At 40.8% G+C, this 23,564-nt stretch overlaps 1 protein-coding gene across 1 annotated transcript in view; it reads left to right on the forward strand.

Annotated features, from left to right (window-relative positions):
• LOC141128042 (uncharacterized) overlaps window positions 1–23,564 on the forward strand; it is a 728,240-nt gene that overhangs the window by 267,807 nt on the left and 436,869 nt on the right. The window contains 1 exon segment of the mRNA XM_073615085.1: window positions 7,205–7,367. Coding sequence (XP_073471186.1) covers window positions 7,205–7,367 — 163 coding nt within the window.

Here is a 23,564-nt window from a genome sequence, read left to right on the forward strand (position 1 = left end):
TAATTCAAGTACTGCAAGTTTGCATAAACATCTGACAGTTTTGGCAAACCACTTTTATTCAACTTTATTTAAAATGCTATATTTATTTTTTCTTTACATATGTTACTTTAGTTGTTAATGGTATTTCTGAAACAAACCAAGTCCCTGCTTTCTTTTTGAAGTATGCTAACAATCTCCAGCACTTGAAAAACACATACAACCAGGATTATTTACTTATTTACTTATCTATAGTCTATCAAGACATTTTGTTACATAATATGCAATGACACCTATTTATCATCAGTGCTGGAACTGCAGATTAAAATGCAATTCTGGCAAGTGAAGCAGCTTTTGTTTACATATCTAACCAAAGTAACTTGGTTTGAGAGCGTTTTGCAAGACAAGCAACATTTTTAAATACATTTTCACTTGATATACAAGCGATCTCTTGATATACAAGTAGCATCACATCACAACCGAGTATAAACGAGAAGAGAGGCACCTCTAAATGTAGCAATATGGTTACATTTAATGAAGGTACAACATTTAGCAACTCCCATGGTTGATGATTAAAACAGGTACATCTAAGTATGTGGGCATCCAGGGTAAAGCTGTTCACATAGATCAGTGATGGCGAACCTTGGCACCCCAGATGTTTTGAAACTACATTTTCCATAATGCTCATGCACTCTGCAGTGTAGTTGAGCATAATGAGAAATGTAATCCCAAAACACCTGGGGTGCCAAGGTTCACCACTGACATAGACCATCCCCTGCACCGTCATCGACGTCGTCCCTTCCACGTTGCGCTCCATGAGCGGTTCAAGCCTCGCTTTCAGATCGCTCTGCTGCAGGGTAGTCTTACCAGTCACGATTGCAGACTGACAGCGGTGAGAGCCGGCGGTGCGAAGGATGGTCTATGTGGACAGCTTTACCCCGGATGCCCGCATACTTAGATGTGCCTCTTTTAATCATCAACCTTGCTGAGTTGCTAAATGTTATACCTTCATTAAATGTAACCATAATGCTACAGTTATAGGCGCCTCTCTTCTCTTTTATACTGTAATGGAAAGGGAGATGAATAATGAGCTACCCAGAAAAAACTAAACAAGCTGCTACAAACCATGTGACAAAAATGTAGACCGATATAAGATAAATTGTAGCGCTAAAACACACATATGCAATATAAATAAAATGTCTCTGTGCATATAAACATAGTGTCCCAATAGTGACATGTTGTCAAAGCAAAAATAGTCCACAGTGAATATGTATAATCCGTGTGGCAGTTCTTTCTGCTTCCCAACTGTCAGCTCAGATATCATCAAACTTGACGAATAGATGGGATACACTTACCGGAAATGTTGGATTCTACTGCCATGAGCATAGAATCAATAGAGCTTTGTGCCATCAAGGGCAAACGTGTAGAATGATGGAGGCAGGGTAGAGCCTCTGCAGGGCCGAGATGTCACATCTTGATCCACGGAAGCAAGGCAAGATTGGTTCCAAACTAAAAGTGGTTTCTCAGTTCCCCGAAATATGTGGAAAGAAAGAGGAATGCTTCCACATAGTGTAACTCAGGGTATTTTATTACTAAAAAAACCGCAATACATAAAAAAGTGATCAGGAATAAAAGGCAGTGTACAGGGTATATAAAAGCCGCCCTGTTGTGTAGCTCCTGTTGGATTTTGCTTCTAATCCCCTTGTGGAGGCTGCCATTTGTGAATAGAAATGTTATGGTTACACAGCCTATCACATTGTTATAATCTTTTTATATAGACTATAAACTAAAGAACTTATGAATAAATGGTTGTGGAACGAAGCATTTGAGTTTGCATTATTTCTTATGGGGAAATTCACTTTAATAAACAAGTGCTTTGGATTACAAGCATGTTTCTGGAATGACTTATGCTTGCAATCCAAGGTTTTACTGTATTTGAACTGGCACAGATATTTGAGGACCCAGACAGTAATAGAAAAACTGACCAGGGTTCTAGCCTTCACCATCCCGGGGCAAAATATATATATATAATTTCTCGCACATAGGGCAGTCCATTGCAAATAATGGGCTGCCCTAAATGTGTTGTGCAGGAATGTGCAGAAACGCGCAACAAAGTATGTGTACTCGGTCGCACCTCTGTGATGTGAACGGAGCATAAAGTGCAGCCATACGTGGATCAAAATTCATCTAATTTCGATCTATGTATGGGCAGCTTGGTAAGTTGGTCTACCAATAGACTTCTGAACAACCAGCCTGTCAGGTTTTTCCCCAACATTCAGTGCTGCCGGCTATAGCCGTATTCTTAATGGCGGGGAAGTTCCCTTGCTGTCAGAACACCATAGCACAACGGTAGTGATTCCCCCATCCACCTAAAATGTGTGGATGAGGGAATTGGATCATCTTTTTCCATTCAACCTACTGGTTGAATTAAAAAAAAATGATTAATGTATGGCCAGTCTAAGAAACCTACCAAACCCAACTTTAGAGTCTTTACTGTCATCTTTGAGGATCTTTGAGAATTAATTACTTTATATTACAAGCACCTGGAGAGGTCAGGGATGGCTTGTTTAAAGCTCTTTTATTGCTTCTTATGAACAATTATTGTCTATAGTCTTGGAGCAGATGTGTTTTAAGGGAAAGATTAAGAATAAGTGTAAGTTCCTTAAAGTAAACCTGTACGAAGCAACAGGTCAACCTAACTACTGTCACAAATTATTGTTCTCTTGCTCCATACTCCATATGACTGCTAGTAGTAAAAAATAGGAAGCCCAATTTAAGCCTCAACCAATAGCTTGGAGCTTACACAAAGTTGAGGACTCTCTCCCTACCCCATATGACAGAATATGAGGATCAGTTAATAGCCAATCACTAAGCACCTCTGCTGTCATGTGAGAGAAAGAGAAGTTCGTCACATGCTCCCCCACACCTGTATATGCTATGCCTTACTTCCTGCTGCCCAAAATTAGTGGTATGGGAGTAAAGGGAAGGTGTGTATGTGAAGATGGGGATGGTTAAGTGAACCTGTTGGTTTTCCCTGCAAGGGAAAGCACAAGTTCACTTTAGCGCTACATTCATTAAGCTATAAATATTATTTTCCACAATTACCCTTATTTTCAGCAATAAAGGAAGAAGCTGAGCTGAAAGTAGTCACAGAAATAACAATTCGTATAGCAATTAACCTCCCTGACGGTATTCCCGAGTGTGGCTCAGGGTGGATTTTCAGTACCAAAAGCGGTAACTCCGAGCCACACTCGGAATTGCATCGAAGGATCCAGGTACAGTTACTTACCTTGTCCCCAGGATCCTGCGATGTCTCCCCGCTGTGTGCAGCGGCTGTGTCTCCACTCGATGTATCACATTTCCAGGCTCCATTCCCTGTGAGCGTTGTGACGCACGGGGACGGAGAACAGCACCAAATTCAAAAAGTGAAACACGCACAATACATACAGTACACTGTAATCTTACAGATTACGTTACTGTATGAAATAATTTCACATCCCTTTTGACCCCAGTGGTTTGTCCAGTGCCCTGCATGCAGTTTTATATTATATATACTGTTCTTTCTGCCTGGAAACTGGGGATTGTCCATAGCAACCAGTTAGAAAACAGCAATAATAAATTAGAATCACTTGCAGAATTGAGCGCTAGTGATTTGTGGGAAAATTCATCATCAAACACTGAAAGTAATGACAGAGACAATTCTGCAACTGAGCAAATTTCAGTGTTTTTGATTTAATTACATTATTGAATAATTTTTATTATTATTATATTATTATTTGTTATAATTATTTATAGTTATTTATTATACTATAATTTATGATTTAGTATTTCAAACTTTATCATACACGGGCTGTCTACTAGACTCTGGTTTGGACAGATTTAAGTGTGTTATTCCTAAGAATTACAGGCCTGCAATATAAAACGCCAAATTTCCATTCAAAACAACGTACCGCTTTGAGCATCAAAAATCTGAAATAATCATATCGCCAGGGAGGTTAATACATTGTTTATAACTTAAAGTGGTCGTATACGTGACTGGTGTATGAAGTGACTGGCCTCAAGTGATACATGATATGAAATAAATCCCCTACGTAATTTGTATTTGTATATCTGAAGTCTTCTCCCTTCTACACTCTTTCAAAGTACACCATTTACACAGTATTTCTGAGCTTCCAGAGGCAGGGGGTGGGGATGTGATGTTACACACTGCATTGCACAAAGCAGAGAGCTGAGTGTAATCTGAGACCTGCACGGGGGGGAATGGACACAACCCACTCCACATAGTCCCATAGAAAAACATGCAAAGCTAAAGCTGTCAGTTACAGGCTGTGTGCTGTAGTTCCCCTCCTCCGTCACCCGTAATTGCTTGGAGTTGGGATAACCTGTCAGCAATGACACACGCAGATAGCAGAGGAAGGAGACAGCAGACATAAATGACAATAAGTACTTTGGATTGAGACAAGTACACACTATGGAAAGATATGCTTTGTTAATTTTCCATTTCAGAGGTTTACAACCATTTTATTTATTGAGCAGGCCCTTCAACTTACCCACTTCATAAGGTGCAAAGTACTCTGCCCCTGAAATTGTCTCTGTGAATGGTCATCACAGAGATCACATGCTATGGTTTACTTAGTTGATCCCACCCCTCCCTTTTACAACAGAGAAATAGTAATTTCTAAATGAAGAAAGAATGAATGAATGGATCAGCAGCAGCTGCAGGATCCATTCATTCACTTTTACTGACTGTGAGATTTTTTTTAACCCCCCTCCTTTCTCCAACACATCTGTTCTGAATGTTCTTTCTGTATGTAAACTGTATACTGTATATATGCCCTTCACCTCCCTTAATCGGTACATTAACTCCTTCATCTCTATCCAGCCTCTGTATGTGACCTGTATATTAACCCCTTCATGTGACCGTAATATAAAAAGCTCCAGCAGATATCATGTGACCCGTAGTATAAAATGCTCCAGCAAATATCTGTTGGGTGTAAACAAGTTGCAAAGAAAAAAGTCACTTGTTGTAAATAGAATAATTCCGTTTCCCGTGTGAGTGGTTACTGAGACCGCAGACAGATATAGTGTGTCCCCCACATGGAAGCAGTGCAGGCTTACCGGATAAGTTGGACTCATGCAAACATACGCTTGATGAGTCAATAAGGCTTATATTGCCAACCGGCAATGGAATAGGTGGTTCAGCCAGATAATGATGTAATCCGGATAGCATCAAAGATTTTCACTAGGGACTCCCCAACTTTTAACTTGGTCTCGATGAAAGTGACCCATAAAAAAGAGAAGGGGACCATATAGTATAATAACGTTTGGTGTAACCAATTTATTAAAAAGTAGAACACTTACATTTTCCAAGATAAAAAAGCGCTTGTAATAAAATTGTGGCAGGCAGTGGAGTCTCCCACTGCCGGTTGGCAATATAAGCCTTATTGACTCATCAAGCGTATGTTTGCATGAGTCCAACTTATCCGGTAAGCCTGCACTGCTTCCATGTGGGGGACACACTATATCTGTCTGCGGTCTCAGTAACCACTCACACGGGAAACGGAATTATTCTATTTACAACAATTGACTTTTTTCTTTGCAACTTGTTTACACCCAACAGATATTTGCTGGAGCATTTTATACTACGGGTCACATGATATCTGCTGGAGCTTTTTATATTACAGTCACATGAAGTGTGTGGCATTTATATCTATGTGTCTTTAATGTTATACTGCATGCAATATTACGATTGTATTTTCCCATTATAAGTAGCGCTGCACGCTTTTATACATCCTTTCTTTACAAATTTTCTGTTTTGTTGTGTGAGCTGCTATCCTAATAGAGTAAGCGCAGAGTTTTTGGTTTTTGTAAGCACTGTTATTAACCCCTTCACCTCCTCCTCCCTTTGTGTATGACATGTACTATAATGTATCTAGTGCACCATTCTCAAGCCATGTTTTAACCCCCTCACTACTAGTTTCAGACTTATTCACCTTTTTGTAAAAATAAGAAAAACCCAGTGGTTATTAAGTGCCACCAATTTCTATACCAACCAAGCTCTATTTGTCTCAAAAATGGTATCAAATTAATTTGGGTAGAATGTTGCATGAACGAGTAATTGTCAATCAAAGTATCATAGCACAGTGAGTGGCCACGGATGCGGATCCCCCCCGGGAGAACTCGCTGAACTTACACACCACTAGATCGATTAAGAAATATTTAGAATACACTTAAAATTACCACTAAAATATACTTTCTTTGTTCTTTGAGGAGGAGGTATTGCTCCTAAAATACAACTCTGCAGTGATATGAATACTTGCAACTAAGATGTGAACTGATGTGCCTTGCTTTTTGATGTAATACTTGAGACTATTTATCCTAGATTGTCACTTTCCTTCTGGAAATGGTTCTTCTTTGCCCTGTTTTATGTAATCCTCTCTTATTGTCCCCTTTTATATTTTTATGTATATGTATGGATATATGTATATTTATATATATATTTGTGAATGTACTTCTTTTTTATCTTTGTACTGAAACTTTTCTCCGTTGGAGATGAATAAAAACGTAACTGTTAAAAAAAAAAAAGTATCATAGCACAGAAAACTGAAAAATGACCTGATAATGGGGTATTACAGGTTAGTGTACATGTAGTTAAAATATGATAAATATGCACTAAAATAACACAAGCATTAAAAGTGTTAGTGCCAAATAAATATTATCAAATGTACTTGTGTACAAGTTTCTAGTAACAAAAATGTACCTGCCACAATTTATGTCTTGTTTGTTATGATGAGTTCACTTTACTAAAACTAACACAAATATAAAAACTGTTATGTTGCACATGGTTTTATGGTATATGTACTCATGGCTATATTTACAGTATTTTTTCCAGTAAATTAGAGGGTGGATTTAATATTTTCAATCAATTTAAGACTGCAGCTTGGTCAAAATAATACAATAAAGGCTGCTATTTTGTTTTTATGTTTACATGTTTCTTTAAAAAAATGGTTAAATGTATTTAAAAGTAATGGCTATACATTAGAGGGTGCTTAGAAATCTTACTTTATTTTGCCATGTTACCATTTCATGAACTCAGCCTATCTGCATTGGTATTTGAACAGAGGGTGGCACTGTGGTCACACACATGAAATAAGCTACAGCCAATATCAGGCACTATTTATTTCATTATTTATAGAATACACTCCATGTCTCTTTGTTTCCTCTGTAGCTGGATACATTAGCCAATGTGAGCCCTTCGATCTTGTGTTGTATGGGTATTCTGGCCATGAGAAATGATGATGTAGATTGCAAATTACCTCTCCAAATGTGGTTGACAACTCAAGATGAAGAACATCGGCCACTATTACATCAGCTCACCAAGACATTCCTAGGTAATTTAACTGATTCTCTATGTCACCCTCCATCTTTATTGTTATACTGACTTACAGAATAAGACATTTTAAAATAATTTTACCAGTTAAAATGATTTTAAAGCCTATTGTGTTCATTAAAATAAAAAAGAGGTCATACTTACCTGCTCTGTGCCATGGCACATGGCACAGAGCGCTCCCTTACCTCCTCTTCTGGAGTCCCCCACCAGCATTGTCTGCTTCTGTCTGCTCCTTCCTCCTGCAGGTGCCCCATAACAAGCCATATGCTATGGGGGCGCCTATGCGGGTTTCTGTCGAGCCAGGCTGTGTACATCCATAAACACACATGGCTGCTTGGCCCAACCCCCCCTATTTCCTCCTCACAGGATTTGACTGACAGCAGCAGGCAAGAGCCTATAGCTTCCACTGCTGTCTATGTCTCCGGCAAGACCAGGGAGTGAAGGGAGAAGAGCTGCAGCCATGCAACTGGGACAGCGCTGGATCACCGACAGGACTCAGGTAAGTTTTCAGGTGGGAAGGAGGGGGGTAGGGGGAACAGTTAGTGGGTAGTTTTGTACCCTAATGCAGGGAATGCATTGAAGTAAAAAATTGTTAGACTTTAGAATCACTTTAATTGGTTTATAAAAAAAAAAAAAATATACAATTTTTAGCTTCTCCACTATAATAGCCTAAGTTCTCCACACTCCAGCATACTGAGATAACCATGGGAACGCTGAAACTGAAGATCCTTAAAGTGAGAGGAAATAAACTCTTTAGGCTGTGAACAAGTTAAGCAGAGGGTAAGGACTAGTCACTAGTATTGACTGTGGTCTCCCTGCAGGTAATCTTTCCCAATTAATGATTTACCATTCCTTGTTTTACATTGTGTCTCTATTTAAAGGCAGTCATTTTGGTAGAGGCAGGACTTTGCTTCCTCATGTAAAAAACTCCAAGCAAGAATAACAGTGAACAGTACCGCGATATCACCAAAATCTCACTCCAGATATTCTTACGCTGACCATACATGGACAGGCTGAATTCTGATCCATGTATGGGCAGGGAGGTTGTACTGAGGTCAATCTACTGATGGACTTCTGTACAACCACCCTGTTGAATTTTTCCAACTCTATCAGTGCTGCTGGCTATAGCCAACAGTGCTTATCAGTGTATTCTGACAGCAGGGAGGTTTCCCCGCTGTCAGAATACAATAGCTAAACAAGGAGGATACCACCATCCACATCAAAAGTGTGGATGGGGGAATCAAGCCATTTTTTTAAACCCTCTGGATGAATACAGAAAAAAAAACTATCTATGAACTGCCTTAGACTAACAACCAAAGGCACAGTGCCTCAAATCTCACACATCAGATGTATAGCTATGGGGATGTAGGCAGACTCATATACCAAGAAGTGCATTGCTATGTTCCAGAATTTCCAGAAAAAGGCACAATTAACATTTGTAGATATTACCTAACATAGCAAATGTTCAATTTTTGAGTTCAGTTCCATGTTAAGGGTGGCCCAACCAGTAGCACATGCTTACCTCCCATTCCCTATTCCACTGCTTTAGTCGTCTGCCAGGAATGAAGAAAAATACCAGTACTTCCAGGTTTCCAGGTATAGGAAACCCCTTTCATCCCTTGTGACAGTGTTGGTATTTGGTGAAGGCCCGCTCAGGAACTCAGCAATTTCTCACGGTGGTGAATACATTTCTTAGCTATGTTTAAGCTTCAAGTCGTGACTTACACAGGGGGTTCCTCTTTTTGTTTGTTGTGTCTGAACAGATCAGTGAGGAGAGCAAATGGAAGGTATATATGTGCAGCTGGTGGTCTGCATTAACGTGAACATGTTGCAATGCCTTGAATAGGCAAACCATAGGGGTTCACTTTTAGTGGTTGAAAGTTGGACTTTGAAGTGACATTTTTACAGTTGACACAACTCTTAATATGATCAAGAAAGCTATTGCAAATCTTTATGCCCGATTACAAAGGAAAACCCTAACAATCCAAATAGTAGTACTAGTCCTATTGTATATAGCTTGCAAACTATGGCTTTAGGATTTAAAAAATGTGCTCCCTCACTGTTTACGTTTTGTCACTGAGTTTTAAAAAAGAAACACTGAATATCCTATTTGCAGACTTTTACAAATCACATACGTATTATTAAGTCACTGAGCTATCTAAAGTTATTTTTTATTTTAAAAAAAGTGCAGCTCTTAGGGGAATTTTCTGTTGAGTTTCCAGATTGTACTAATACTCAAGATTCATTTTAATGAGAATATTCTGGTTTCATTAAATTTTCAAGATGCTGGAAGGCATATTTAAGAGATGACATATTTGGATCATCAGCTGTCAATAGACTGAAGATCCCGCTGTACGTTTTAACTATAGCTCACTACAAATCACTTGAGATATTTATTTTTAAGGTACCTGCTCACAGCTTGGACATAGACTGATGAAGGTACAGTATGTAAATTGCTGCATAAATTGTCACCAGTTTATAAATACCTGAAATAAATTAAGAAAAGTTTTTATGTACAATAACTGTAGCCATTTAAAAAAAAGATCAAATAGAACATAATGTAGAGCAGAGCAGCGTGGAGTATAAAACACTCAGCATAGTGTAGGGGTATGGCTATAAAACACAGAGACTAGTCTTTAATATAGAAAATAAAGAGCAGCATATAGAGTAGAGCCTTATGGAGTGCCTTTTGTTGAATGGGTTGGATTTACAAAGACCTCGGGGGACAGTCTATCAATATAACAATGCCTTGGTCATTATCAGCATGAAATATATAATGTACATGATATTATAATGAGTGGAGTAGAGTAGACTATATTAAAATACATTTTTGCTTTTTAAATAATACCATAGACCAGTATTTTTACATTTCTGACTATAATTTATCTTTAAAGCAGTATTAAAGCCAAAAGCAAACATTTATTATATTGCATTTGACCAATTCTTACGTGATCACTGTATTAGTTGTCTTTTTTAAAGTAATTGTAAAGCTTTGTTCTTTTTTTTTTTTTTTTAAATAACAAACATATCATACTTACCTCCACTGTGCAGCTCACTTTTCACAGAGTGGCCCTGATCCTCGATTTCTGGGGTCCCCCGGTTGCTTTCGCGGCTCCTCCCCACATTAGGAGGAGCGCTCTCCTGAGGTGTTACCTTGCGGGCATGCTCCTGAGACCAGCATTTGCCTCCATAGACACGAATGCTGGACTCGGCCCCGCCCCCCGGTGCCAGCTTCATTGGATTTGATTGACAGCAGCGGGAGCCAGTGGCTGCGCTGCTACCAATCTATCCAATCAAGTTCCAAGAACCCCGGACAGAGGGACAGCACGTCCTCGCCGTTGGAAATTCCAGGGCTCGGGTAAGTAAAAGGGGGGGGGGACTGAGGGGTCAGTGACTGACAGAAGTTTTTTGAAAAAACATGAGGGTTTACAACCCCTTTAAGCTTTCTTTACTTTATTTTCACCTGGTGATCTGCCCAGTAAGTCTGTTGGTTTTCAACAGAACAAGCTGTTCTGCAGATGTAGCAGTTAGAGTGCTGAGACAAACCATTTACTACTGTCAGTGATGCTTACAATGATCAGCTTTTTAGTGTATTTAAATCTGCTAGTACATTTAAACACTTCCGCCCAGATGAACAATGCTGCTGTCCAAAGGTGCACCCTGTGCTCCTTAATCCAGATTGTAGGCACTCTAATACAGGAGGTGTGTTACTGGTCAGATCACCAGGTGAAAACAGAAGGAAAGAAAACTAAAAAAGAATAAAACTAATGTAGCCACCACATCTAATGATTGGTAAGTTGCAATATATTGCATTTTTGGTTGTGGGTTTTAATACTGCTTTAAAGGCTTCCGGACCGCCTCACACACATATATTGCGACAGGGCGGCCCTCCAGCGCGAAATCACGTACTTGCGATTTTTTTTTTTTACGGGTCTGAGGATCATATGCGCGCCACTGGTGACCCGCTCCCGCTGTGATTGGACATAGCGGGAGCCAATCAGCGGGTCTAGTGTACCTTATGTCTGCAGGAGCACCAGTTAAGGCATGCACGGTGTGTTTACTCACTGAAAACTCCATCAGATTAGAAAGCGGATTTCATCACTGGCACAAGAGCACTTTATAATTTATAATTTAGAGTTATTTGATTTATTTTAGTTGAAATGGACATTGTACAATTGTACACACAGGGGATCTGCCTGTTGTTTTACTAAATGCACTTTAGAATGTTTTGGTATGCATAATAATTGTAATTGCACCTTAGATTGTTTCCGTATGCACAGTAATTATATTTAGTACTTTTTTCCTATCGGGCATTATATATACTGATTTTCCACACCAAGGATCACACACTTTTGTTTTGTTTTTAATACAAAGACCACGCTGTATATGTATTTATGTTTTATTTGGTTTCACCCAATTTATACACATTGGTGACACCAACAGGAATGCTGTAAATTAGTCAGTTTTTCTAAAGGGTGCAATATATTTTATACACATTTTTAGTATCATATTTTTAAACATTATTTGGCAGCAGTAGAACAGCGCCATATCTACTTTGTTTTCCTTTCAGGGACCCACCTATTATTCCCGAGGCAGACAGAAACAACATGTAAAGGCAGCGGCAGATGTAAACAAGGCAAATCGCCATTCTGTCAGACATGAAGAACACATTTAACCCTTTGATCACCCCTGATGTTAACCCCTTCCCTGCCAGTGTCATCAGTATAGTGACAGTGCATTTTTTTAACACTGATCACTGTATTGGTGTCACTTAATGTCAGATTTGTCTGCCGCAATGTCGCAGTCCCGCTTAAAATCACTGATCGCTGCAATTACTAGTAAAAAAAAAAATAAAATAAATAAAATTCCATAAATCTATCCCATAGTTTGTAGAAGCTATAACTTTTGGGCAAACCAATCAATATACGCTTATTGGGATCTTTTTTACCAAAAAAAGTAGCAGAATACATATTAGCCTAAATTGATGAAGAAATTAGATTTTACATTTTTTTTTTATTGGGTTTAATAGCACAAAATAAAAAATATTGTGTTTTTTTTTTTCAAAACTGTCAGTATTTTTTTTGTTTAAAGCGCAAGAGATAAAAAACGCAAAGGTTAAAATAAATACGACCAAAAGAAATATTTGTGGGGAAAAGGGACATCAATTTAATTTGGGTACAGCGTGTCGCACGACTGCACAGTTGTCAGTTAACCAGTTGCCGACCGCCGCACGACGATGTACGTCGGCACAATGTCACGGGCAAGCATAAGGACTTATCTGTACATCCCTGCCTTCCCGCGTGCGCCGGTGCCTGCGGCGGTCGGATTCAGGTCAGGGGCGATCAGAGGTTAGGGGGAGGCCACTTATTTGTGGCCACCCCCTCACGATCGCTCCTGGCGAATGACAAGCTTCCTCGGCTTCTGTAATGTAAACAGAAGTGGAGGAAGTGATGTCATCTCTCATCGAGCCGGTCTTTTCGTTCCGGCGCCGAGGAGAGAAGACATCAATGTGAGTTTGCACAACACTACACTTATAGTAGAACACTCTAGGCACACTTTTCACCCCCAGTCACCCCCCCGATCACCCCCCTGTACCCCCTGTCACAGTGACACCAATAGCAGTTTTTTTTTGCATTGGTGTCAGTTTGTGACAGTTATAAGTGTTAGGGCAGTTAGGGTTAGCCCCCTTTAGGTCTAGGGTACCCCCCCAACCCCACCTAATAAAGGTTAACCCCTTGATCACCCCTCGTCGCCAGTGTCACTAAGCAATCGTTTTTCTGACCGCTGTATTAGTGACACAGGTGATGCTAGTTAGGGAGGTAAGTATATAGGTTTTATAGCGACAGGGACCCCCATATACTACCTAATAAAGGTTTTACCCCCTGATTGCCCCCTAGTTAACCCTTTCACCAGTGATTACCGTATAAGTGTTACGGGTGATGCTGGTTAGTTAGTTTGTTTATTATAGTTTTAGGGCACCCGCCGTTTATTACCTAATAAAGGTTTAACCCCCTAATTGCCCAGCAGTGATATAAGTTAAGTTTTTAGGGTCAGATAAGGTCTGCGTCACCCCAGGCAGCGTCAGGTTAGTGCCATTACCGCTAACACCCACGCACGCAGCATACACCTCCCTTAGTGGTATAGTATCTGAACGGATCAATATCTGATCCGATCAGATCTATACTAGCGTCCCCAGCAGTTTAGGGTGCCCAAAAACGCAGTGTTAGCGGGATCAGCCCAGATACCTGCTAGCACCTGCGTTTTGCCCCTCGGCCCAGCCCTGCCCAGCCCACCCAAGTGCAGTATCAATCGATCCCACTGTCACTTACAAAACACTAAACACATAACCGCAGCATTCGCAGAGTCAGGCCTGATCCCTGCGATCGCTAACAGTTTTTTGGTAGCGTTTTGAATCAGTTGCTAACAGTCAGGAGCTTTTTTGCCTGTGAGTCTCACTAGTGTACCACTAAATTTAGAGCCCAAAATGGCAAATCGAAGGTACACTAGTGAAGAGGCCTACATGTTTCTGAACATGACAGATAGTGAAGAGGAAGTCACTCATCTGTCAGATTCAGGCTCAGAATACGAACCTGTAGACAGCAGCGGCTCCATGACAGATAGCTCTGACGACGGAGTTGTGGTCCCTGCCAAGGTCAGGCGTACCAGACCCCAAACTTCTTCTTCTGTCCTTGATGTGCAAGAACCCCAGGTCCCTCGTATGGAGCAGAGAAGTACTAGTGCCGCTATTCCTTCTGGTGAACTGGCAAGCACCAGCTGCCTAGTACACCCTGGTCGTACATCCAGCACTGCAGTAACACTTGGTGACGTGGCGAGTCCCATAAGTGCAGTTCAAGCTGGTGAGGTGGCAAGCACAAGTAGTGTGCTGCTGCCACCAAGAAGACGAACACAGGCTCGTTGTGCCCATAGTGCCCTTCCTGCTGCATTGACCAATCCGAATTGGGAACCCACCACTTCTGCAGCACCCGTACTTCCCCCATTCACTGGCCAACCCGGCATGCATGTGGAAACAGTTGATTTTACGCCACTTGATTTTTATTCGCTGTTTTTCACCGAAGATCTCTATAGATCTATTGTGGACCAAAGCAATTTGTACGCTGGTCAACACATGACCACTATTCCCCAGTCCTCCCTTGCCAGAAAATGAAAACCAATTACGGTTTCCGAATTTAAGATCTTTCTGGACCTTTCCCTCAACATGGGCATAACTAAAAAGAGTGAGTTGCGGTCATATTGGTCCACTGACCCAATTCACCATATGCCCTTGTTCTCTGCCTCCATGACCAGGGCATGATACGAGCAGATTTTGCGGTTCATGCACTTCAACAACAATGAACTCTGTCTTCCTCGTGGAGACCCTGAATACGATAGGCTCTACAAAATTCGGCCCCTCGTAAACCACTTCAACCAACGTTTTGCAGACTTGTTTACTCCCCATCAAGTTGTCTGCGTTGATGAGTCCCTGATTACGTTTTCTGGCTGCCTGTCATTCAAACAGTACCTTCCCAGCAACCGTGCCAGATACGGGGTCAAGGTGTATAAGCTCTGTGACAGGGCCACAGGCTATACATGTAGTTTTATGGTTTACGAGGGCAAAGATAGTCACGTAGAGCCGACAAACTGCCCTGACTACATAGGAAGCGCTGGCAAGATTGTGTGGAACTTGGTGTCACCCTTATTTGAAAAGGGGTACCACTTATGTGTGGACAATTATTACATGAGCGTGCCACTTTTTAGTCACCTTTTTGATCATCAGATTGGAGCATGTGGCACCGTGCGACCTAATCGCCAGGGCTTTCCCCAGCAGCTTGTAGATTCCCGTCTTAGGCTGGGGGAGAGAGCCTGCTTGCAGTGTAATAATTTGCTCCCTATGAAGTGGAGGGATAATAATGTTTTCGCTCTTACCTCCCTTCATGCAGACACGACGGTCCAAATTACTACGGCGACTGGTGTTGTGGAGAAACCCCTCTGTGTCCACCAATATAACCTCAATATGGGAGGGGTGGACCTCAACGACCAGTTGTTGGCGCCGTACCTAATTGCCGGTAGGCCAGACGCTGGTATAAAAAAATGTCTGTATACTTATTTCAATTGGCTTTGCTGCACGTTCATGTGCTATACAGAGCTTCAGGACGGACTGGATCCTTCCTTAAATTCCAGGAAGAAAGCGTCAGAGTCCTTCTGTTTCCAGACGGTGCTCCACCTCACCTTCCCCAACCAAATGCAGTAAGCTGGCTGCATGAGAGGCATTTTCTTTATGTCCTCCCGAGTATCCCTACCCAACGAGTCCCCCAAAGAAAATGTCGTGTCTGCAGAAAGCGCGGATATAGGCGTGACACCCGGTATTATTGTCCCTCCTGTCCTGACAAGCCTGGTCTTTGCATTGGTGAATGTTTTGAACGCTACCATACACTAGTTGAGTTTTAGCGTAGGGTACAGCACTGCACAGACTAGGATACACTTTCACAGGGTCTCCCAAGATGCCATCGCATTTTGAGAGACCCGAACCTGGAAACGGTTACAGTTATAAAAGTTACAAAAAAAAGTGTAAAAAACAAAAAAAACAAAAAAAGTAAAAAAAAACAAAAAAAAAAACCCACAAAAAAAATATAAAAAAAAAAAAAATAGTTGTCGTTTTATTGTTCTCTCTCTATTCTCTCTATTGTTCTGCTCTTTTTTACTGTATTCTATTCTGCAATGTGTTATTGTTATTATGTTTTTATCATGTTTGCTTTATAGGTATGCAATTTTTTTATACTTTACGGTTTACTGTGTTTTATAAAAGCATTTTATCACACCGATCTTGGTGTGGTCAGATTCTTTGAGGGCAGAGGGGAGATCTAGGGTCTAATAGACCCCAATTTTTTCAAAAAAGAATACCTGTCACTACCTATTACTATCATAGGGGATATTTACATTCCCTGAGATAACAATAAAAATGATAAAAAAAAATAATGAAAGGAGCAGTTTAAAAATAAGATAAAAAAGCAAAAAAATAATAAAGAAAAAAAAAAAAAAGCACCCCTGTCCCCCCCCGCTCTCGCGCAAAGGCGAACGCAAGTGTTGGCCTGGCTTCAAATGTAAACAGCAATTGCACCATGCATGTGAGGTATCACCGTGAAGGTCAGATCGAGGGCAGTAATTTTAGCAGTAGACCTCCTCTGTAAATCTAAAGTGGTAACCTGTAAAGGCTTTTAAAGGCTTTTAAAATGTATTTAGTTTGTCCCCACTGCATGTTTGTGCGCAATTTTAAAGCATGTCATGCTTGGTATCCATGTACTCAGCCTAAGATCATCTTTTTTATTTCATCAAACATTTGGGCAATATAGTGTTTTTTTAGTGCATTAAAATTTAAAAAAGTGTGTTTTTTCCCAAAAAAATGCATTTGAAAAATCGCTGCGCAAATACTGTGTGAAAAAAAAAATGAAACACCCACCTAATCTGTAGGGCATTTGCTTTATAAAAATATATAATGTTTGGGGGTTTAAAGTAATTTTCTTGGAAAAAAAAAAAATTTTTTTCATGTAAACAAAAAGTGTCAGAAAGGGCTTTGTCTTCAAGTGGTTAGAAGAGTGGGTGATGTGTGACATACGCTTCTAAATGTTGTGCATAAAATGCCAGGACAGTTCAAACCCCCCCCCAAATGACCCCATTTTGGAAAGTAGACACCCCAAGCTATTTGCTGAGAGGCATGTTGAGTCCATGGAATATTTTATATTGTGACACAAGTTGCGGGAAAGAGACACATTTTTTTTTTTTGCACAAAGTTGTCACTAAATGATATATTGCTCAAACATGCCATGGGAATATGTGAAATTACACCCCAAAATACATTCTGTTGCTTTTCCTGAGTATGGGGATACCACATGTGTGAGACTTTTTGGGAGCCTAGCCGCGTACGGGACCCTGAAAACCAAGCACCGCCTTCAGGCTTTCTAAGGGCGTAAATTTATGATTTCACTCCTCACTGCCTATCACAGTTTCGGAGGCCATGGAATGCCCAGGTGGCACAAACCCCCCCAAATTACCCTATTTTGGAAAGTAGACTCCCCAAGCTATTTGCTGAGATGTATAGTGAGTATTTTGCAGACCTCACTTTTTGTCACAAAGTTTTGAAAATTGAAAAAAGAAAAAAAAAAAATTTCTTGTCTTTCTTCATTTTCAAAAACAAATGAGAGCTGAAAAATACTCACCATGCCTCTCAGCAAATAGCTTGGGGTGTCTACTTTCCAAAATGGGGTCATTTGGGGGGGTGTGATATCTTGGCATTTTAAGGCCTTCGAAACTGTGATAGGTAGTGAGGAGTGAATCAAAAATGTATGCCCTTAGAAATCCTGAAGGTGGTGATTGGTTTTCGGGGCCCCGTATGCAGCTAGGCTCCCAAAAAGTGCCACACATGTATCCCCGTACTCAGGAGAAGCAGCAGAATGTATTTTGGGGTGTAATTCCACATATGCCCATGGCATGTTCGAGCAATATATCATTTAGTGACAACTTTGTGCAAAAAAAAAAAAGTTTGTCATTTTCCCGCAACTTGTGTCAAAATATAAAATATTCCATGGACTCAACATGCCTCTCAGCAAATAGCTTGGGGTGTCTACTTTCCAAAATTAGGTCATTTGGGGGGGGGGGGGTTGTGCCATCTGGGCATTGTATGGCCTTCAAAACTGTGATAGGTAGTGAGGAGTGAAATCAAAACTTTACGCCCTTAGAAATCCTGAAGGCGGTGCTTGGTTTTCGGGGCCCCGTACACGGCTAGGCTCCCAAAAAGTCCCACACATGTGGAATTCCCGTACTCAAGAGAATCAGCAGAATGTATTTTGGGGTGCAATTCCACATATTTCCATGGCCTGTGTGAGCAATATATCATTTAGTGACAACTTTGTGCAAAAAAAAAAAGTTTGTCATTTTCCTGCAACTTGTGGCAAAATATGAAATATTCCATGGACTCAACATGCCTCTCAGCAAATAGCTTGGGGCGTCTACTTTCCAAAATGGGGTCATTTGGGGGGGGGGGGGGGTTGTGCCATCTTGGCATTTTATGCCCTTCAAAACTGTGATAGGTAGTGAGGAGTGAAATCAAAAATTTACGCCATTAGAAATCCTGAAGGCGGTGCTTGGTTTCGGGGCCCCGTACGCGGCTAGGCTCCCAAAAAGTCCCACACATGTGGTATCCCTGTACTCAGGAGAAGCAGCAGAATGTATTTTGGGGTGTAATTCCACATATGCCCATGGCATGTTCGAGCAATATATCATTTAGTGACAACTTTGTGCAAAAAAAAAAAATTTGTAATTTTCCCACAACTTGTGTCAAAATATAAAATATTCCATGGACTCAACATGCCTCTCAGAAAATAGCTTGGGGTGTCTACTTTCCAAAATTGGGTCATTTGGGGGGGGTTGTGCCATCTTGGCATTTTATGGCCTTCAAAACTGTGATAGGTAGTGAGGAGTAAAATCAAAACTTTACGCCCTTAGGAATCCTGAAGGCGGTGCTTGGTTTTCGGGGCCCCGTACGCAGCTAGGCTCCCAAAAAGTCCCACACATGTGGTATCCCCATACTCAGGAGAAGCAGCTAAATGTATTGTGGGGTGCAATTCCACATATGCCCATGGCCTGTGTGAGAAATATATCATTTAGAGACAACTTTTTGTAAATCTTTTTTTGTCATTATTCAATCACTTGGGACAAAAAAAATTTATATTCAATGGGCTCAACATGCCTCTCAGCAATTTCCTTGGGGTGTCTACTTTCCAAAATGGGGTCATTTGGGGGGGTTTTGTACTGCCCTGCCATTTTAGCACCTCAAGAAATGACATAGACAGTCATAAACTAAAAGCTGTGTAAATTCCAGAAAATGTACCCTAGTTTGTAGACGCTATAACTTTTGCGCAAACCAATAAATATACGCTTATTGACATTTTTTTTATCAAAGACATGTGGCCGAATACATTTTGGCCTAAATGTATGACTAAAATTGAGTTTATTGGATTTTTTTTTAAAACAAAATGTAGAAAATATAATTTTTTTCAAAAGTTTCTGTCTTTTTCCATTTGTAGCACAAAAAATAAAAACCGCCGAGGTGATCAAATACCATCAAAAGAAAGCTCTATTTGTGGGAAGAAAAGGACGCACATTTCGTTTGGCTACAGCATTGCATGACCGTGCAACTAGCAGTTAAAGCGACGCAGTGCCAAATTGTAAAAAGTGCTCTGGTCAGGAAGGGGGTAAATCCTTCCGGGGCTGAAGGGGTTAATGTAACACAGTGGCGTATCGCTAAAAATGGCTCGGTCATGAAGGCGGGTAAACCTCCAGGGGCTGTGGTTAAAGAGGGATATTTTTTGCAGCAAAGATACTGTTTGATGAAAAAGATGAACTTCTGAAAATGTTAGTTGCCTGGCTTTGATGCTCCAGTTGCTTTAGTACTTTAAAAGTCATTGGCCTGGGATAAATATGCAAAGCATTAGTTATTATGACATTCCTAATCTACATTTTTTTCTCAGTCATTATCCCAGGAAGTACTATTTTTGCACTAACCAAGCAACTGATTTTCTTAGAAGGGGGTCACAAATGGCAGGCCCCATATTTCCTTCATTATAGGTTTCCCAACAAGTAACATACAAACACAGTACACATATCTCTGTCATGTTTATTGCAAGATAATAAAAAAAGCTGAGCGTAGTTTGTGAAGATATCCCTCATTAGGATTCTGAGGTGATGAGGCATGATAATGACATACTTCTAGTCTGAAGTCCTCATTTGAGAAAAGATAAGGAATAAAACCCAGTATAATTTTACATAAGAGGATTTACATGTTCAAAGGTTTCCTTCTCATAGATATTCAGCATCTCCATAAGTTTAAACACTTCATAATCTGATCCTAAGTGGTAAAAATCATTCAACCCTCGAGTGCTTTTTATATAAAAACGTATTACGTAATTAAGGCCAATTAATAGGTACTGCCCTGGCTAATCCTTCTCAGAGCAGAAAAAAAGGAAGCGTATCTGTGTCATTAATATTTGCTGGGGAACACCCTATATTCATGTGATCAAAGATGTATAATCAACAAAGTAGTATAAAGCAGAAAATCAGAAACTTAGTCATAGAGCTATTTATATTTTTCTTGTTTCAATCTATGGAGGTGATTAATTATGATACGTTTTTTCATTGCGTGTAATTCACATGTAGTAACATACCTGAATACGGTAATTATAAACCTGTGTGCAATGTGACATACAAAATCGCTGCCATCCTGAGGGAAAAAGTACTTGTTCTAATCTTTGGGGTGTATTTTCAATGTTTTCATCCAAGATTCACTCAACTTTTTCCCATTTTCACATACCATTCAGTTACAAATGTCCGAGCAATAGGGATGAGCTTTGAGTTTGAGTCGAATCTACGTTCGACTTGAACATCGGCTGTTCGCCAGTTCGCCGAACAGCGAACAATTTGGGGTGTTCGCGGCAAATTCGAAAGTGCTAATTTTAAAGGCTTATATGCATGGTATTGTCATAAAAAGTGTTTGGGGACCTGGGTTCTGCCTCAGGGGACATGTATCAATGCAAAAAGAAGTTTTAAAAATGGCAATTTTTTCGGGAGCAGTGATTTTAATAATGCTTAAAGTGAAACAATAAAAGTGTAATATACCTTTAAATTTCGTACCTGGGGGTGTCTATAGTATGCCTGTAAAGGGGCGCATGTTTCCCGTGTTTAGAACAGTCTGACAGCAAAATGACATTTCAAAGGAAAAAAAGTAATTTAAAACGACTCGCAGCTATTAATGAATTGTCGGTCCGACAATACACATAAAAGTTAATTGATAAAAATGGCATGGGATTTCCCCACAGGGGGACCCTGAACCAAAAAAAAAAAAATGTCGTGTGGGTCCCCCTAAATATTAAGGGGAACCGCACGCCAAAATAAAAAAAAAAAAATGGCGTGGGGGTCCCCCTCAAAATCCATACCAGACCCTTCAGGTCTGGTATGGATATTAAGGGGAACCCCGTGCCAAAATTGAAAAAAAAATGGCGTGGGGGTCCCCCCAAAAATCCATACCAGACCCTTATCCGAGCACGCAACCTGGCAGGTCGCAGGAAAAAAAGGGGGGGACGAGAGAGCGCCCCCCCTCCTGAACTGTACCAGACCACATGCCCTCAACATTGGTAGGGTGCTTTGAGGTAGCCCCCAAAGCACCTTGTCCCCATGTTGATGAGGACAAGGGCCTCATCCCCACAACCCTTGGCCGGTGGTTGTGGGGGTCTGTGGGCGGGGGGCTTATCGGAATCTGGAAGCCCCCTTTAACAAGGGGACCCCCAGATCCCGCCCCCCTGTGTGAAATGGTAATGGGGTACAAAAGTACCCCTACCATTTCACAAAAAAAGTGTCAAAAATGTTAAAAATGACAAGAGACAGTTTTTGACCCTTTATTTAAAGTCTTCTTCTTTTCATCTTCTTTGGGTCTTCTTCCTTCTTCCTTCCTTCTTCCTTCAGTTTCTTCCTCCATCTTCTTCTTCCTCTGGTTCTTCCTCCGATCCTCTGCTTCTTGCTCTGGTGTTATCTTGCTCTGCAGAGTCTTCTTCCCCGCTTCGTTCTTGGGCCGCTCCGCATCCATGGGAGGCTCCCGCTGTGTGACGCTTCTCTTCTTCTGACACTTCTTATATAAAGTGTGTATGCAAGACAAGTTTGGGCCACAACGCGCTTCGAACAAAATTCCACTGTTTTGTTGAAACGGTGGCCCTTTATTTAAAGGCATTGTAAATAGTTTTTGTTGTTTTAACTAGGTATTAGTGTAGTTATGTTCTCTGTGTTGTTTGCCTTACCTTGTAATGATGGGCTCACATGTTGTGGCTGCAGCTCGTAATTCTTGTAAGTCCATGGTTTGCTACAGCTAGCCTGTCCCCATTCACCAAAGGGATAGAGAACTTCCTGGTCCGGGTCACACAGCATCTAATGCATACCTTGCCACCACAAATGGGATGTGCTAATGTATCTTAAAACAAATCTACTAGCTGCATGATGAGCTCTCTGTGTGTGAATGTGCTGCCTGCTTGTAGTTGTTTCTAATTACAGGTCCTGTGTAGTGCTCACCTGTACCAGCACTAGACTGAGAGAGGATTATGGGATATATAGTTTCTTTACAGGAAATGTTAGTTTTCAGACTACAGACAGAGGTCATGCATTAACCTATGCTGTGCCATGCCACATACCTTATGTTTCTACACAGACAGAAATTTCTGATGTAGCAATGGGAACATTGACTCTACTATAGGCTGTGCATACAGGGCAACAAATTACATGATCTACTACATAATCAATGCATATGGTATGCAGGGGAAAACATAAGGTGCAGGTAGGAAGTTTACGATGCCTTTAACCACAAGACAGTTCTAGTTAATAATAACCCAAACTAGCAACCAATATACAGTATAACATAACGTCTGTTGGTTACAAGACTTTGATGTCTGATAGCCTAAAGGCTTTGTCCACAGCGGCACACCACTGGCTCATGGATAGCTCTAGAATTTACTATTAACAATTTTCCAAAGGACTAAGCCCTGTTAAACAACTGACACTAATGGGGGGAGCTCCATACCACCAGATGGGCACCCTGATTTGTAACCATTTCACCATTTCATAGACCCCCAAAGACCTGGTAACCCCCCAATCTGCCATGACAGACACCTATAAAATGCGTTTAATGAAAAACATTAAACGAGGTAGGGAAGGTGGAACAACCTTTTTCTCTTGTAGATTTTCCAGAGAGAACTTCCAGCTGCCCCTGCATGTCCTATGTCTGCGGTTCCTCCCTGCCACCTAACCCTTGGTTTCCAGTCAAGTAAGACCTGGAGTTTTCTAACGTTTAACTCTTCCTGGGGACTGTTTCTCCCCCCAATCATGCAGCCCCCCCCACCCCCCACCCATTTATTTTCACCGGGTTTCTCTTTCTAGCTGTGGTTTTACTAAAATAATCATAAAACTCAAGGTATAGTGTGAACAAGATAACATCACCATTTAGATGTCTAAATAGAGCACAGACTCAGAATTTGTCAGTAAGATAAAAATTGCTATTTAAAGTATGGTATACTCAGGTTTTATGTTTGCCATAGGTAGAGCAGGCTAGGAACACCTCAGTGATAAGTCATAAGGTCCGCAGGCAGTCACTAGTTATGCATTGGTGTTC

This window comes from Aquarana catesbeiana, linkage group LG02 (assembly GCF_042186555.1).
Source record: "Aquarana catesbeiana isolate 2022-GZ linkage group LG02, ASM4218655v1, whole genome shotgun sequence".
Lineage (NCBI taxonomy): Eukaryota > Metazoa > Chordata > Amphibia > Anura > Ranidae > Aquarana > Aquarana catesbeiana.